General features: G+C 34.1%; 1 protein-coding gene across 7 annotated transcripts; it reads right to left on the bottom strand.

Annotated features, from left to right (window-relative positions):
- Positions 1–2,348: 2,348 nt before the first annotated feature.
- Positions 2,349–18,645, bottom strand: LOC135677005 (uncharacterized). Of its 7 annotated transcripts, none has more exons than XM_065188824.1 (21): positions 18,216–18,645; positions 17,097–17,197; positions 16,815–16,925; positions 15,572–15,628; positions 15,393–15,463; positions 11,621–11,720; positions 9,552–9,622; positions 9,311–9,411; positions 9,115–9,221; positions 8,978–9,031; positions 8,748–8,803; positions 8,593–8,631; positions 8,321–8,465; positions 7,072–7,253; positions 6,928–6,995; positions 6,689–6,761; positions 6,554–6,615; positions 5,554–6,478; positions 4,872–5,162; positions 2,787–3,046; positions 2,350–2,670 (listed from the first exon to the last, which is right to left on the bottom strand). In XM_065188824.1, the coding sequence occupies exons 2-21, from the start codon at positions 17,172–17,174 to the stop codon at positions 2,612–2,614; spliced, it is 2,910 nt and encodes a 969-aa protein (XP_065044896.1). In that variant the 5' UTR covers positions 17,175–17,197; positions 18,216–18,645; the 3' UTR covers positions 2,350–2,611. The 7 variants fall into 7 exon arrangements, with proteins under 7 accessions (XP_065044900.1, XP_065044901.1, XP_065044896.1 ...); XM_065188825.1 differs by having other exon boundaries at positions 17,097–17,189; positions 18,394–18,645; XM_065188827.1 differs by having other exon boundaries at positions 2,777–3,046; positions 17,097–18,645.
- Between the last annotated feature and the right edge of the window lie 672 nt (positions 18,646–19,317).

Genomic DNA, 19,317 nt, shown 5'->3' with positions numbered 1-19,317 from the left:
CTCGCTTCATTGAGCTCAGTTTATTCATCTGATTTATGCTTTTGATGTTGTCATCACAATTGCAGCTCTGTACACAGCTTGGACGTCGATTATTGTTTCGGCGGATACTTGTGGGGGAATTTGATCGTGGTCGAGAGTGAGAACGGGCATAACATTATTTCATTTATACTTTATACACATGATTAAAATTTTAATTTCATAAATTTTAGTTTCATTTATACTCTGCATACATGATTAAAATAGGAAGATATATTTGAAATTTTTATTATTTCTATCAGTAAGAGTATAATAGAAAATATATAGTTTTAAAATTAAAATACTCTAATTTACTCAAAAAATAAAAAATATAATATTTTTGACATTTGTATATAATTATAATCTCTAACAAAATCTAATATTAGTATCATTACTTGTAAAATAGGGTCTATATGAAATAATCGTTCAGTAAATATAGATTTTTATTTAGGTAAATATATAATATTTTAAGATCATGGGTATAATATATTTAACAGTAAATCTCTCGTCTTATGATTACTTTAGTAAGCATAACCTTATAACATAACATATTAAAATAAAGAGGTAAAGTTCTGACGAAATAATTCAAAATGCATATATACATATATAAAAAACATAACATATTCATGGACTTCTACGTCTCATATCATAACATATACATATACTCCAACACCGCATGTTATTGTAATATATATATACACTCCCACATCGTACGTTATAATATATACATATACTCTTACATAATACATCATAATATATATATGCATTTTCACATCGCACGTCATAACATATATATACATTGCACATATTTGAAAACATATGCATTTCCATATCGCACGTCATCATATATATGCATGCATATTATATATTTTCATCATAATTTATATATTTTTATACTTACAAAAAATATATATTCATATTTAGCTCATGATAATCATATCATTCAAAATATACTTTTCAAAATACATTATACATATGATAATTTATACGATCATTATTTTATCATGAATTAAACTTATACTTTCGTAATTGAACTAAAAAATGAAGATGTCAATGAAAGATTACGTTCCTCGATGATCGAGTATGTTAGGGGGCGTTACACCTATCAAATTGGAAGCATAAGGTCACGAGACACCTTAATTGAAAACTCTACCTGTTGAATTGTTGATTTATAATCATTCATAGAAATAATTTATAGAAAAATTTGATAAAATCCCTTATAAAATAAACTATAGTTAACCTAAAAATTCATCTAGATTCCAATATCAATTTTTCAATAATTCACTCAATAATAAAATGAACTAGTTTTTTTATCAATCAAACAATCACACAATTATGCAAATAACTTTTACTTCACTATTCTAGCAAATCAAATGATCTTGAATTATTATAAAATTTTATGAAAAACTAAAAGACATATAAAACTCACACCAAATATTAGCTTGGAATAGAATCATTTAGACGCTAAACTATTATCCTAATTTAACTATCAATAATTATTCTATTATGTTGAAATTGGGTTAAAAGTATTTGAACTTATAAACCTCGTATATTGATGTATAGATGTGGTATTAACTCAATTTCAATCTCATAGAAGCTTAAGAATTTTTTTTAAAAAATATAAAAATGACAAAGTCTAATCATATTCGCAAGGGTGTCAATTTAGCTCGAATAGAATATTTTCTCAAAAAATAAGAGATTCTGAATATCTCAGATGAGAATAATAATAACTCTGTACATCAATCTCATGTTAAAGTCATACCAGAGGTCTTAGAATCATAAGATATTCATACAAAATATATCTAAAAATTAAAAATAAATTAAAGTCTAGATTACTCAAAGGTAACTAAAACCCTAGGTATAGAAAAGAGAGAATTAAGTTTTTGTTACCTCAATCTATTTTAAAGCTAGAGTTTCCTGGTCTCCATAAGAAAAACTAAAAGAACGATCAAAGAATAAGAGAAAGGGCAGAGGTGTTTAAAAGTTTACTTGAGGTCTAGGGTTCAATATTATTAGGCCTCATTTAAAGCATTTTTTTATTAATTTAATTCTAATTTATAGCAACTTCAACTAAGTTTAATTTGATTTGATAAAGATGATTTTTTTAAAAATCTAAACTCAACCTTTCTCAACATTTAGTATAATACTCCTTTTTGACTTGTATTTTTATTTAATTTTTAATTTTGTTAATCTTTGAAATGGAAGTTAGTGCTCTAACACAAGTGAGACTGGAAATTAATCTCTCTTCCAAGCACAGGTGGTGCCAGCAGGGCGGAGAGTGCAATCCAAGGAATACCAACTTTAAAAGAAGGATTCAATGAACGCCAAACATAAATCTTATTCACTCTAGTTGGTAAACCACATGATACATATTACCTTGTCATGATGATCCACACCCAAAATGTTATTCACTCTTTGCAAGCCACTGCTTTATCATCAATAATACCACCGTGTCATGATAAGCCACCCCAAACCATCTCATAATGTAAAATATTAGTGGCCTTCAACTTACGACGGCAGAGCCAATTCCTGTTTATTGATGGAACAAACATTGTGAATGAGATTTTGCTTACTATATATCTAGAAACTTGTCCAGTTAGGCCCCAAAATGATGCAGTGATGAGCTTTTTGAGATCTCAACTTTATACCATCTTCCTGCAAAAATTTAAACAAAGTCTGCTTGCAATTAAGGATTCACAAAACACATTTTATTATTGCAATAGGCTAATCATATGTAGTCCTTCCAAACTCGAATCACGACCTCAGCCTACCGCAAGTGATTTCATAGATAACCCGGAGAATGCTCTTCGAAGTTTCTTCCTCTGGCAATTTAAGCAGCTTAGCCACTCTTGAGAATGCCACTGTGTGCTTAGAATCAGCCTCGCCATCTAAAACCGTCTCAGGTTCTTTACAGACATTCGGCGGCAGTGACAATGCCCATTGCATTGCCCATATTGCCAAGGGGCGCATGTAGCAGAGCGACCGGTATTGATCCTCATTATTCCAAGCTTCAGGGGTCTGGAACGAGTACCTGTCATCCAAAGTAACAGTTGTAAGATATCAAAGACAGCACGATTCGATAGATGCACTTGGAAAGAATTCTGAAACTTGGAAGCAATTATGGTTGTGCAAGAAACTCTTCAAGTAATTGAAGTCGTAACATACAACCATTGACTCAATCCTTTCATCGAAACCGAAAATGATTCTTGTGAGGGGAATCATTTATTGCCAATGGTAGCTCTTGCAAATTACCTTTCTAGAAACAACATCATAGAGAAGAAGATAAAAGCCCAAGCATTAACGTGCTCCTACATCTTCACAGCATATACACTAAAGAAGCTGAAATTACCTTTCGGTGTGTTGGTTCTCTAGACACTAAATTGGGGAAGTCATAATTTATCCACCTATGGTTTGACTATAAATTTTGCTTACCCATCTGTGTATCGATATATTACATTAAAACTGCCATTATCTGTCTCATGTTGATAGAACTATATGATAAAAATGTTCTTAGCATATAAGCTTTTCGGAAATCAGACGGAGCTCGATTTAGGTAATGATGATATTTTTAAAAAAGGAATGAATATAAACTACACTCAATGGCATGTCAGTGCTTATATGGCACCACATACGTAAAATGGTTATAATAGCAGGGACACTGGTGCCACATGGATCACAGTGATCCAATGTCTGCCCCATTTATGTAATTTGGACAGGAGAAACATGTGGTGCTACTTGGACAAGCCTGAAGGAACCAATTAGCACCACATCAGCATGAATGGAAACAAGAGTCTAGTGACCCCTACCACATACGCAACACATTGTTTCCACACCCCGTGAGAACACCACATATGCATCACTTAGTATGCACATCAGTACATTGGTCATAAAAGAGTCCTATTGGCCCACATTTATCTACCACGTCATCACTACATTATCATGTCATTGTGATGCAAAATGTCACACGAGCAGCACCATGTCATGGCACATGAATTTCAATATGAGGTAGGTAACAACAACAAGGGCTAAGTATCCAACATGCAGGAAATGAGTTGGTGATGTGATTTAAACCATAAAGTGCTTAGGTTGAAACTGGGAAAGGCACATGTGGGTAAACAATAATTTCTCCTGATAAATTTGGTCCAGAACTTATTCAAGTCATTATCCTACTTTAATTCAAAAGGACTATCGGGCACATAACAAGCTTAAAAAAAATATATGTATAATGGAATGTGAATATAATGACCAGAAATTGATTAGCTAGACAATTTTGCTGCTTTGCTTAAAGAGGTTAAATAAAAGCATGTTTTATAGACAGATGAAATGATAGGCGCTATGGTGGAATAACATTAACCGATGTAAAATACTTCAAATATTAGGCTGAGAACCAATTCATTCAATTGGGCACTTCTTACACAGGTGGGTCTGTCCCAAAAATAACCTAGTGGATCAAATTATGCCTCGGGTGGTACTTGGGTTTGCAAGTATAAAATTCTTCCTCCAAGACCTGACTGTTCTGAAAGAGTTTCATTTCCATATGACCTATGCTCCGTACTCATACTGATTAATCCATTCTATGTTTGCTTACAGCATAAGTGCATGAAAATATTTGCCTACAAGTGCACATAAAAGGACTGCTGCTAAACAAAAACATAACTTTTTCTTTCATTGTAGAAAATGGCACAAGAGGTCAATATTGGAAATGCAAAGTCATGTAGCCTAGGTATAGGATTATATTATTAGCTACATGTGTGGATTGTAGAGAACAATAATACTACTCGTGGCTGATGTAATCTCGAAAAAAGAAGGTTAATGGACTTTCACTGTGTCAGAATTCCAGAGTAATAGATACTAACCCAAGTCCTTCTTGGGACCAGGCAGCTTCATATATCCCTTGTGCAGTTCTGAATGCTTCTTCTAACATGCCTTCTTGAATCATCGCAGCAGCAACTGAATATGTTACTCCAGGCCATATCTCTCTTGACTGCATGGTAGACTTATCAATAGTGCCATCTGGTCTCATCCCATTAACTGCTCCCCTCTTGCCATCCTTGAATTTTAAGACATTAAAGCTAAAGATTTTCTGAAATGTACTTTTTGCTTTCTCCTTGTCAACGATTGACATAAGACCGCATGCTCTAGCATACCTGAAAGATAGTCATGTATTCAATTACGATTACCAAACTATTGCAAAAAGGGATGAGACAAGTTATCTTAAGAGTACAGTTCACAGTAAAACATAAGAAGATACAGTAAGACAACAAAAATAAAAGAAAGCAATAAAGAAAATAAATAATATTCCTCGAGGAATCTACATTATTAAGTTACAGACAAAGTTCAACTTTGATTCTGACACAATAATAACACCACATACATCATAAAAATCATTACTGAAAATATAAAACATTTCATGTAAACATAATGAAACAAATAGATCATATGCACAATGAAACATCCACCATTCTACCAAACAAAATCCAAATAGAAGGAAATTCCTTAGCCAAAAGGACAACTTTTGCTTAATGAAACATTAATTACCAATGTCCAGCTAACTGATCAGCCTGAATAGATGAGCTTGTCTTGCTACCACTGTTGTCATAATTGAAGTAAGAACCATTCCACAACTTGTGATAAACAGATTTTGCTTTCAGATACTTGTCCCAGAAAAGTTCTTCAGAGGCTCTGTCACCAACTTCACGTGCCATGGCTGAAGCAGCTTGCAGAGCAGCCACCCAAAGTCCTCCACTATATGAGCTAACACCAGTAACTGACCAGACATCATACGTTTGATCCGGAAAGCCTTCATTTTCAATCATTCCATCTTTATCCTTGTCAAACTGATCCATGTAGGCAATTGCCATGTAGACTGAAGGCCAAACAGCTTTTGCAAAGCGCTTGTCACCGGTGGCTACCGTGTCTCTCCAAGCCTGAAGTACAAATTTAGGGTTCAAGTCCTTCCATCTATCTGTGTTGTGAAGATTATAAGCATTGACCTTGAACCATGGGTCATTAAGCCCAAGATCATGAGGAACAGCTCCAAGAACTTTTCTTGCAGACCACTTGCCATCACTCAGAGTTTGAACCTTCTCAGGATCATGCATCATTACTGCTGCAGCAAAGTCTCGTTGAATGCTGAGTTCAAGTTTTGGAAACAGCATTATCAGGGAATAAGATGAATAGAAGTGGACGTCATACGTATTCCACATACAGTACTCAATCCCTTCAAGATAGAGAAACTGACCAATGTTTTCTTCTCCTTCAAGCAATGATATCCCTGTGGCTGAGTTTGATTGAATGGGCGCATACAACTTTTCAAGTATTGATGTCATTCTATTAAGGATATTGACTGCAGTATTCTTTCCTGCTATGACCTCAGACAAACTATCGAAATCTCCATTTGACATATCGAGGAAGAATTTTCTTTCCTCAATAGTTGCCAAACTCTGAATTGGAGGTGACCCATCTGTGGTAGGACACAATGACCTGTTAATCACAAGAACATATTGTTCATGTAGGTATCATACAACTAAAAAATCACCTGTCCAAATTGCTCCTCCAGCATTAAGATAGTATAGTTCATTGAATAAAGTGACAGGATACCTGCAAAGAAGAATAAATGTCAAAACCATTTTGCAGCAGTAACTTTATAGTGTATATGGTACTCAGAACAAACCAAGAAGGGAGCCTCCTGTCTTGCAGAATAGGATTTTGCCATTCTTCAATCTGGGTCTCCCAGGAGCCATGCTCTGTTGAATTAAAATGGAGAAGGATTTATCTGTCATCTAATATAGAAGAAAGGCTAAAATAAAGAATATTAATAAGTTGAAATTTTACCTATGGGAGATAAGCATTAGTATCTCAGAGACAAGTCAACCCAAAAGGTATATAACGAAACTGAGCAGAGTATCATACCAATAATGGCATCACGCACAAGACTTGCTGCTGCATCACAATGTGTTCCATAAAATTTGGTATAGCGCCTGTCACATTACTCAATTCATAAAAACTATAGGGTTAATTATACTCCTAAACTTGATTGAATATCAGCTTACTAACCTATGATAAATCTTTCCACAAGGAAACTTTACTTCAGGGCAAGCCCATGCTAAAGAAAATGTCACAGTGCAGGTTGTCTGTGAAGCAAGTGCCACAGAAGCTGCAACAGCTGCTCCAATTGATGATCCAGGTTCAGATTGAAGAGGCATCTCAACCGAATCAAGGTGGTCAAAAGATCCATGCTGTTTTGTGTAAAATGTATATAGAAAATGTCAATACAAGAACTGTGAGAATTAAGAAAGGAAAGAATTAATTTGTAACATAGAGGTGTGGTCTGTATCAATGACCTCTTCATGAACATTTATTTACATAATTGATGCTGTAACTTGAGGAACATTTTGAATGACAGGAAATTAAAAGTATAATAAAGGCAGCTAAATCAGTAGTACAGAGATTGTCAAAATATGATCTATATGATAGTACAATGATAGCTTCACTTTTTTTAGCTTATCTATATTATTTAGATTAATATAGCTCCCTCTTGTTTGCAAATTCAGAAGCATTCTTTTGGTTTCTGCTAATTTGGATGAGTTTGAACAGTAACGGATGAGATATATCTTTCTTCCCACCGACTGGATATGCTTAAATAATCCTTAATTAAGAAAGATACATAACTATTCTCGAAAATAGTTGAACATGTCCACATAAATGTCATGGTGCAATGGATAATTTATTTATCATGAATTTCAATGAGCTCAGTCACTCCCAGATGGACATGCAGGACAAAAATAGTGTCCTGGTTGGTATGCATATAATGGTTTTCTATTTCCATTTACAACTCAGGCTGGTTTAGTCTAAATTTTGCTAAAAAACATTAAGATATCTTTCACGAATGAGCTGCTCAAATTGTTTTTCTTTCTGAAGATTGGTCCCAGCAAACATGGAGCATCTACTACCAAGCAACTGTTGATTGTAGAGCCTGCCAACTTAGATGAGGAGTTACAAAGGAGGGGCAGCCGAATGTGCATATTGATGATCCATACTGATTGGTCCATTTACCAGCATGTCAAAAGCAACCAAAAAGTAAAACCTTGATATTGTGGACTATAACTGCTTATTTATCTGAGACTACTACCAAACAAAGCACTTAATAAAGCATTACTTGGACATTTTATGAGAAAACTTAAAGATGCAAAATGTCAGCTAAGATTCTGAGCATGTAACTAAATTGAGGTCACTAGATTAGGATTGTGAATTACACAATGCACTCACTACAATGAAATAATGCCAATGAACTTATGTCACAAACCTCTTTGATTGCGCACCACATGTCCCTAGCTGTAAATGCATTAGAACCTCCACTTATTATGAAGCAGGGACACTCCGAGACATGGACATCAGTTGTCTCTTCTGCTGCAATAGCATATGTTACTGAAGGCAAGCCATCACCAGTTCTGTGTCCACCAACATAATGATTTGGATACATTGGATCTCCAAGAAATGGATATATGCAACTCAACAAACCAACATTATCATGCAGGAAATGCTGTTCAGGGCCTCAGTTCCGGTATCTAAAAATACCTGTGATGTAAAAGTACTCCACGAACACCATCTTTCTCTCTGCAATGAAAATACATGTTAAATACCATGTTATATATCTAATAGCATACTATTGTCAACAGCTAAAGTTGACTATGAGCTGGTTTAGTTATTGCATTTTGAAATTTCACTCTTACATCATTTTTGAATTAGAATGATGTCCAGAAAATTCAGAGGTTCCACCCACAGAATTCTGAAGAAATCAAAGGAAAAATAGATAATTGATCAAGAAGATCTTAGGCAACTAAAGTTTATACTATTCAATTAATTAAAAGAATCAATGACCAAACAAATAGTACAAGTAGAGAATCATAATAGGATTGAACAATGATGATGAAAATGAATCAGTTAGATATTTTGTACTTACAGCCCAAGAAAAAAGCAATGTTACTGCAGCAGAACTGTTTGCCAAGTTCGTTAGCTAAAACATCATAAGAAAACAGATCATAGAAAACAATAGTGACAAATTTGCCATGACACTAGCTATCAATTTCTTTTTATTACTGTGAATGTGAATACTGCAACAGGATAACTGCTCTCTTTGTAATTGTGAGGAATGAATGGTGAAATCTGACGGCAAACTATTTTAAGATCTGGGTCAGGTTCACCTGCTTCAGCAATATGTACAGAAAGCAAAAGTGAACCACATGAAATAACCATAACAAGATTGCAAAAATCAGTATTAGGTCATGGTAATTACCATCATAGATGGTCCAGGCCCTTGGATACAAAGCATGATAGGTGGTATTCCTTCCATTTAGGTTCCAATCCCAAGATCCAGCTCCTGAGATGGAATTTTGTCTGCATATCAAGAACTTCAAATGTTTTTAATCTTTCTGAACAATGTGAACCCAACAGCAGAAAGGAAATCTATCTTAGAAATCCTTTGACTATTCTATTTCATTGCTCAAGGATATAAGGGGGAAAAAAAAATTGCTTACTTGATTAATTCTGGATTCCCAGGAGATAGCACAGTTGAATACTTCTTACCATCTGAGCGAGAGATAAAAGCCTATCCAAGCAAATGCATCTAATCAAACTGACAGATAACATAATGAATTATGATGCTAGTATTTATGGATAGTCCTCAATACTACACATCAACAAAAATAAACATAATTCTCTTAATTCCTTCAACTATAAAATATTTTGGTTTAATTAGGTATTAAAGATATTCATAGATAGCAGTTTATTAACATCACCAAAAAAATATTTTGAAAAATCACATTATAAAAATGAGCATCTAGGATAGAAGTCATCTAGAGTACCATAGCATTGACTTTTTGACTTACTGTGGCAACAGCACATACCATATATTTGTTGCAAATGTTTTATTTGCACATATTATGTATCCTGTATTTCTCAGTATCTTTGCATACTTGTTACAGACAGCTTCAGTCTTCTATTGTTTGTAAATAATGTTGATGCTTTTGTTGTTTCTTCCATTTTGTTATTAATTGAAAATTATCAAAAGTTACTTCCAGTCTTTTACACAAATATGTTAAGCTATTTGACATATTAAATTTGTACTTGCATACTCTGCCCTTCATTAAAGCATATCTATAAAGTTTGGGTTGCATAGTGTCTATAAAGATCATGGTATCAACACACAGCAATGGCCCATACCAGCATTCAAGGAGAATGCCATGTGTTGGCTTGCATAGTGTCTTTAAAGCAATTAGCAACATGTATATCCACTATTGTTAGTAACTTAGTATCTTAATAAAGTTAACAAAATTAGGATTGTAAATTTGAGCTCCTAATTCATGATTGAGCTGTAACATATTTTCTAGAATTAATGTTAGATGTCGAACTTATGTTTATCTTGAAAACCAAGCTACAACATATATTAGAAATTATTTTATTAATAGGTATACTAGTTTCAGGAACTTGTCGGATAGGCACAGTACTGAGACACTGAACATTACATCAACCCAAACTGCATGGCAGGACTAAATGAAATAATAATAAAAATAAATTGAGCAATACACCAAACAGTATCAAGCTGCATGATCCATTACCTGTGCTTGTCAATACAGATAAATAAAGGTCCACAAGTACCAGTCCAATGAATATTTTTAACCATGCTAAAATATGCTTATTTAACACAATTATAATGAAATAGATATTAACTTCATAGAGAGACATTCCGGCACTTTTCCATAATGTAATTATTTATGGCCTAAAATATTTTTTCACCAATTAAATTTTGCATTATGTCCTAACAAATTTGGATGCCACAAAACTATTCACCAAGAGATTAATGAAAAGCATAATTTTTTTAACTCAAAGCATCAAACAAATTTTTTAAAAGGAACAATATAATGATAAAAACAAAAGATTATCAATCTAATTTTATTTAGTTGGGACTTACGGCTTAGTTGCTATTATTGTTGTTAATACAAAAGACAGCAGTCACTAATATGAGGCTGTAGAGACAAATGCATGGGTAAAAAAGATAAAATAATATATATTTACATTCACAAACAATAAAAAGTTGATCTAATTAAGGTTTAAAATATCAATCTGATACCTACATTGATCACTGGTCAAATTATTGGAACTTCAGTATGGATTGATGTATCGACACTTTGGAAAAATTCAGTACTATCCAATCAGGGAGGGAGAGAAAGAGGCCAAAAAGAATGAGGTTGGCAAGGAAGGAGGAGAAGACATATTGATAGGAGAAGGAAAAAGAGACCTGGATGAGGAAGAGATGAGGATATGGAAGAGAAGGTGATGACGGTGATGCAGAGGAAGAGGCAACAGTAACAGAAGAGAGAACATGTAAGAAAAAGAGCAAAATAAAGGGAGAATACATGAGAGAGATAGAAAGATATAAACAAAAAAAGACAACTGTGAGCAAGGATTGAAGTTTCAGAAACCGGATCTATATCGTCCCTGGCCAGACTGGTATAGATCCAGTTCATAGTGGCATATGCCAACACATTCTACATCAGGCCATACCATGACATATGAAATGTAGCTTAAAACATAACATAAGACTTACAGAAAATTGATTTGCTAGTACAGGTTTTTCTTCACATATTCCAGGGAACAGTTGCCAACGTTGAAAATCACCTTTGTAGCTTCTTCCAATACTCCCTACACTACAAATAAAAATTTTCCAATATTATTAGAAGAAAGGAAAAATGAACCTATGAGCAACTACTGATGCAGTAGCAGACATCCTCTCTAGTCTAAAAAGATATTGGTATACAATAGCAAAAAAGTCCTTTTGTATTACTAGCTATAGTCGAATGAAATAGCATAACTTGAAGACACAAAAGACATTAGTGTGCTTACAGTAGTTAAAACTTAAAGTCTTATCAAATCTCTTCATGGAAATCAAATAGGCTATGACGATCTGTTAAGCATGAAATCCAACATGTGGCAACTCATATCTGAATGTCGAGCTATTTGATATGGCATCTGCCATGAAACATTTTGACACCTGCCAAATATCTCTGAATAGCATGTCCAATGCTCTTATGTCCCAAGTTTTCCCAATTAATATTCAATAAACCACCAGAATTGGTAACCTAAGCAGTATCTAAATTCCATATCTTTTTCTAAGAAGCTGATAGAACTATTCACATTACAATGCATAAGCAACCGAAAAATAAAGGTTTGCAAATGGTTTTTGTTGATTTAGAAAAACATTCTCTATAGGTTTTGAAAAGGAAAGATATATCCATCAAATATACTAATATTATAAAAGATATGAACAATAGTGTAATCAGTAGTGTTGGAACTATAGGAAATATATCTAGCGAGTTTTCTATAAGTCAAGGGGTATATCAAAAATCAATATTAAGTCCTCACCTATTTAAATTAGTAAATGAGTGAACTTACTGATCATATGTAGAATAGACCTCCTTGGTACATTGATGATGATATTATTTTAATTTATGAGAGTTTAAGTATTACTATAGGAAATATATTACTATAGCGAGTTTTCTATAAGTCAAGGGGTATATCAAAAATCAATATTAAGTCCTCACCTATTTAAATTAGTAAATGAGTGAACTTACTGATCATATGTAGAATAGACCTCCTTGGTACATTAGATGATGATATTACTATAGGAAATATATCTAGCGAGTTTTCTATAAGTCAAGGGGTATATCAAAAATCAATATTAAGTCCTCACCTATTTAAATTAGTAAATGAGTGAACTTACTGATCATATGTAGAATAGACCTCCTTGGTACATTGATGATGATATTATTTTAATTTATGAGAGTTTAAGTAAAATTAAATTTAAAATTAAGTTATGGTGAGTATTGGAAACTAAATATTTTAAATAAATTAAAATTAAGACTCAATATATAAGATGCAATTTTAGTAATACCAAAAGTAGATCTGAGAAAATAATTAAGTTAGATGGACAAGAAGTTCAAATAAGTAAAAGTTTTAAGTATTTTGGATCGGTTATTTATCAAGAGGGAGAGAATGACATAGATATTATTCATAGAGTAAAAAAATAGATAATTAAACTAGAGAGGCACATCAGGAGCTTTATATGATCATCAAGTACTTTAAAAATTTAAAAATATATATAAGATAATTTGTAAACTAGCAATTCTGTATGGCTTTAAATGTTGGATGATTAAAAAATAACATATACAAAAAGCTTATGTCATTGAGAAAAGAATATTGACTTGCATGTGTAAAGTTTACTAGGACATATAGGAAATAAATACCTTCAGCTGTGAACAATTAGATCTAGCCTCAATAGATGATAAAGTAAGAAAAAATAATTAAAGATGATATGAACATGTGGTAAGAAGATATATAGATGCTATAGTTAGAAGAAGTAAGGCTCCACTAATAGTGCATGAGATTTGCAGAAGACGGCCTAGGTCGGTGCAAGAAATGTTCTTAATCTCAAACAACAATTTGAATTTGATTACAACAAAATGTAATATAATAAGATTAATTGGAATTACTCAGAATTAGCTATACATATTGTCCATCCATTTTACTCTCCTTAAAGCTACCTCCACCATTAGTCTGATTCTAATCAATTCTTTTGCCCTAGTTCTATATTAACCTATTCTTTGGTCATCCTGACTCTTTTAAGGCATAATTGTCATTTTTGATCCATTTGATAATATTTTGAACTCAGCTGGTTTTACATCTAAGTTAACTAGGAATTCGTCTCAAAAAAGAAAAAAACTTCAGACATTTATTTGTGATTATCCAACCATTATGATCACCAAAATGAGGACACTTGGAATACGATACAAAACACCTAAAAAGAAACTAATCAGATTTTTACAACCAGCTGTCAATATGCAAATAAAGAGTCCAGAGACCACCAAAAACTCATTGAAGATATGAACAAACAATCATATCATACAACATAATGAGTTTTCATAATATGAACCAGAAAAGCTTGTTGTAGCTTAAAACAAGCATTACACAATTACAAAAATATCACCAACTACTTGAAATAAGAATATATCTTATGTGAGTTACATAGGAATTTGGTATGAAATGTTTATCAGCATATCAAAAGAAATTTAAAAACTAACTCAACTTGATTGTGAGCTTATTTGTTTTTCGGATAGCTGGAACACGTTAGTAATAAACCAAGTTAGCCACTAATTATGGATTGATTAGCAAGAGTTCCAAACCATCATACATATAGTAGCAGATTAGGTCTTTTGGAATATGGCTTTTAATTCAAATCAATGAGTTTTCTTTTTCTTTCAATCAAATGAGACGATTATCAAGGTGCCATGTCTTAATAGAGCAAATCCATATGAATAACATCTTCTCTTCTTAGTTTGTTTTCTTTTGCCAGTTTGTTATTCTGCTGCTGGACTGAAGCTGAGAAGATTGAATTCAATTTACCAAGACCTCCAGACCATTCTCCAAGGTCCTGTGTGCAAGGATTAACTGGCCGTCATCCTGAACTTGTCAGCTCTGTGATGGCTTTGCATTGCAACAGCCAAGTAGTCCTTGTCCTCTGTCCTCTCACATCAAGTTCCACTATTTCATCTGTAAAGCTACTTATACTATGCTGTAATGTCCCTGAAAAGGCATCAAAATATCACCATATTTATCTAAATTGTCCTTCACTCGCATGAAAAGTCCAACAAAAAGGTCAGCATCAGACTTCGAGTCTTAGACATGACCAGCTCTCACTTAGTTTGACCAGTGATATTTCCCTAAGCATAGTTCAATGGAGATAAAAGATCCACGTTGCTTGATGTTTTTCTCATTGTGTCCAAACATTGCAACCAGCCATGAAGGCCACAGTGCTATCCTAAGCCATCTTTTGGCCCCAAAGTTCAGATGAAACACTATGAATCTTGAAACCAATAAGATATAGCTCCAAGTATTGGTATGAAATCTAGGCAAAGCTGAAAAAAATATAGAATGTTTGTGTATGTTATTTCACATGAAATAGTGTCATTATTGACATATTGCTAGGTTGTTTATTTGTAATGCTATGGTTACCTAGATTCCACTTGAAATCTTGAGTAAACTAGTAGTGACTTTTCAGTTTTATTTAGTTTATTTGCTTTAGTTATTCTTGTATACTCATTACTTGAATAAATTACAAAATCTCTTGTGGCATAACTAGTCGGGAGTGTCATTGCATCACATTTCATTGTTACTCTATTACGGTACACATAGGTTGTCCTACTCATCCACCATAAAATTTCAGAGAGAGTTCAAAATTCAAGAAGCATCCAAGATATTAATGATCATTCTGGAAACAAGATGTTTCTCATGGAAACATGTTGACTTGCAAGATAAAGAATTACCCAATGCCACCGAGAGGAACACCCTGGCAGGATGTACCAACACGCTCCTTCAGAGGATCAATCACTGCAACCTAAAACCATATATCATTCCCAATTACTATGTTGAAAGACAAAATATGGACTTGTGAGCAATAAATGATTGCTTCACATAATTCCTTCCAGAAAGGAATAAAGCATACCTGTCCTCTTGCAGCTTCCTCAACAATTTGTTTCACAAGTCGAATACCCAAGGGAGCCTGCATGAACCATATTAAAACTAATCAAACAAAAGAGTTAGTTCTGGTGAACCTGCATGGCAAATCTATTGTAACAAAATAATAGCCAATGATAAGATTATAAACAAAAGTCACACCAATTCCTAGTGACTAGAAGATACAAATCAATCAAAACCAGTGAAATTTGTTAAAAGTGAAACTAAGATCCAATACACCATGGAAACAACCAACTCCTTTAAGAGATAACCCCTTTTTAAGCAGCATCTTGAGATGGCGAAAGGGTAACTTCGTTTCACCATATCAAAAGTTTCCCAAAAATGCTGTTTTAGTTTCTATATCTATTTATTTTCACAAAAATGTAATACTGTATAACAAACAAATCAGAAAAGTTCAACTTCTCAGACATAAATTCAAGGTTTTTAGTGCATCATAGGTAGCTAGTAGTTTTCTGAAATCTTATTGCAAACAAAATTCAAGCTCTTGTGAATTGAATCACTATAACTGGTGAGCCATAATGTGACTGAAAGCTCTTTAGAGTTTCATGTAGCAGGAAAGGGACAATCAAGTGAAACATCTCAACAGTTTGCCCAAAATAAAGTTTATCATCTCAACAAGCCTTCTGAAATGGTCGATGTCAAAGCAAAGATAGAATTTAAGTATTAAGTGGTGACAAGCACAACCATCCGGATCTAATAATATAGTTCCTTTTTTGGTTACTGAATATATTTAAACCTCATCAAATGTGCATATTTTTTTAATCAAATGCACATATTTATTTGTCATTTCTTCTTCTGCACAGGATAGTAAATACAATGTTATTCCAGTTAAGACTGTCCTACATGCTTTCTGTTTTCCTTTGTCCATATCATGTTTAAACTTTAAACTGATAACAGATAGAAGCAAAGAAGGTAAAATATTTCATTCGTTGAAACAGGAATCAAGTTTCAATAGGACAAATTTTCAGAAATTTGTAACAGTTGTACACAAAAGTAAGAATGGAAGTCCCATCAAGTCTACATACCACAACTGAATTTAGTAGTTTTCTATATATGAGATAAGCAACAAAAACTTAGAAATAGGAATAATTTCCTGGTTCAGAACCCAATAACACAACCAAACCTGTTCAAATTACTAATGAAATAATTAACTTGTACAAAAATTTGAAGCCATAACACAAACTTCAAGAATGATTGAGGAGTAGAAGTACCAATTTTAGCTTCTCTCCCATGGTCAGGGTGAATTCTGACAATTGGTGGCCCTTGTTGCTTGCTTTCCTCTGCCACGTTAAAGGAGGAGGTTGTCCAGGGTCCACCTTTACCTAAAGTAGAAGATAATCCAAGTCATGTGAATTTCAACAATAATGGTGGATAGTGTTTGAGGGTGATAAAATGACCAGAGGGCCAAGAGAATTGTTGATAAAGAAGATTTCGCGAGTATTGTGTTAACCATCGATTGAAATTTAAAGTAATTTTGTAAGCCCAAAACATACCAAAGGGTCATCTGCCCTGGAATATGGATCACTCAATAGAGGATCTTTCATTCCTTTCTTGTTTCCATTCTCAGACATCTTGGCCCAGCAAACCTGGTGAGCTTGATGTCATTAAAATAATGTTTTAGAATTCAGTTCAACTGTTGTATTACACTAACTAAATACAGCCAACAAGGAAAAAAAAAGAACAAATTTAGAGGAGCATAGTTCTATAATCAATGTCAACAGGCATATCACAAGTTCCATAATCATATGCTAGGAATAATTTTTACAGCATCAACAAGTCCAATGCCACTTTTCGAGTCGTAGTATATGAAAATAAAACTAAACCACAAAGATATGTGCTGTTGAAACATTAGGTTTAGGGCCTCATCATCTCCGTCCAGTTGCACTTGGAAGATGCAAAAGGCAAATACAAGCTGAGGTCTTGTAAATCTGGAGGTCTGGCACAATTTGGTAGCATCAACCTTTTTTTTCGTTTTCTGCCGGTAGCATTCTCCTAGTGATACAGTGCACTGTTAGAATAACACATCTAAAAATATATATGATTCTCCCTCTTTCCCTTCTATGTTCCCCTATGTTTGCAACCAGAGATAGCCTTAATACTATGCTACAACATTTAAAATCACAAAAGGAATTCAAGGAACTTTTACCATCCAAGGGGAAGTGTGGTACATATCGTTGCTTTACTATCTCGAAGGCAAATTTCACATGAATTTGCTATTAATTGCATGCCGATGGAAGATGTAAACAACACACATTTCTAAATCGTTCTTTAAATTGCTATTGTTAAAATCCTTAGGACGCAGGCCTCTGGTTCTGAATGCAATGTCAAATTCGATAATTTTCAAAAAACGGAATGACATTCAACAGGGCAGAGAAGTTCCACACAAAATCGACCAATTTTACCAAATATGTATTGATCAAATCACTCATAAAACCAAAACCGCCATTCTTCACAAGGGTATGAAGACCGATAACTCATAATTTCCTCTAACCTTTTACGTCAACTGCGAGCAAGAAGTACATCCAAATAACCAAATAATAAACTAACAAAACGCGAAACCCCTCCCATTCACTGCAGACGGTCTCCAAACACAAGAAAAAGACGATGCTTACCGGAAACTCGACGCGTCACAGGTTAATCACGTTTTCTCAGAAGTTTAGATCCATCATTCAACAAGAACGAATCGGGACCCGATATAACAATAATAAAGAAATCAGTTCTACCCAAACCAACGTGGAAGAGCAAGCCCAAATTGGATCAAAACCGGAAAGACAGAGAAGATTTGTTAACCAGAGAGCCAATGGAAACAGCGTTACAGCGAGTGAGATCGAGCGGGATTTGCGACAGAGAAAGGAGCCTGCGGAGTGCGGGTTCTCGTCGTTATCATCGATACCCAGCATTATATCAACTACTCTACTACCGCCATCGACCATCAGTTGCATTGATCTCAGCCGTTCATCACGAATAACGTGGGCCTCATTCGTCTTGATCGAAACCGCATCGATCGGGGCCCGCGACGCGCTCCCGTTAGCGACAATTTGACGTCATCATCGTGATGAACGCGCTCCCGTTGCGGCAGTTCGTGTTGCGGTTATAAAGCGAGAGGAAGGACGTGGATTTGAAGATACCCGTTGGGCCCCAAGATGGCGTCATCACCACGAACGAGGTGGGTTGGTGGGTCGTTGAACGTGCATTTGAAGCAACAGATACATCGCACAAAAGGTAACGCACTTCTTCAATACAATACAATACAATACCCGTATAAACCCAATGGTATACGGAAAGGTTACATTTGCTAGGCAGACACATAGTGTAATATAATAAAAATAATAATTTAGAAAACACTTCCTTTGTCTAATTTGAATCGGAAGACTAATCTTACGAAGGTATTCAACGTAGAAATTATAAAAGGCCTACTCCAAACCGTCCACCTTAATTTTAGTCTCAATCATTCCTCTATTTTTGGATTAATCAATTAAATATTAAGTTGAGATTAGAAGAGAAAGTGACGCAGACAAATTTGGAATAAAGGTTTTTATTACTATCCATTCGAGTTGTAATAAATAGATGATAAAAGTGGTGACGAAAGGATTTCATGACTTTACAATAAACTAGGAAAGTAGATTGAGTAAACTAATATTGGAAAAAAAAAGGGTGGGGGAAAGGTCTGATGCTTTCCCTATCTTGTACTAAAAATGGTAAGGTATGATATGG

Source organism: Musa acuminata, chromosome BXJ1-6 (assembly GCF_036884655.1).
Source record: "Musa acuminata AAA Group cultivar baxijiao chromosome BXJ1-6, Cavendish_Baxijiao_AAA, whole genome shotgun sequence".
Classification (NCBI taxonomy): Eukaryota; Viridiplantae; Streptophyta; class Magnoliopsida; order Zingiberales; family Musaceae; genus Musa; species Musa acuminata.
Note: the sequence above shows the minus strand (reverse complement) of the source record. Positions and strands in the feature narration are given on the sequence as shown.

What these genes read in the sequence shown, in the direction of transcription:
- LOC135677005 (XM_065188823.1), bottom strand. Translation starts at nt 17,174, where the DNA reads ATGTCTGAGAATGGAAACAAGAAAGGAATGAAAGATCCTCTATTGAGT. An exon ending in AGGAAGCTGCAAGAGGACAG is followed by an intron (nt 15,464 to 15,571) that starts GTATGCTTTATT and finishes ATATGGTTTTAG; the next exon opens with GTTGCAGTGATTGATCCTCT. An exon ending in GGGAATCCAGAATTAATCAA is followed by an intron (nt 9,412 to 9,551) that starts GTAAGCAATTTT and finishes CTTGATATGCAG; the next exon opens with ACAAAATTCCATCTCAGGAG.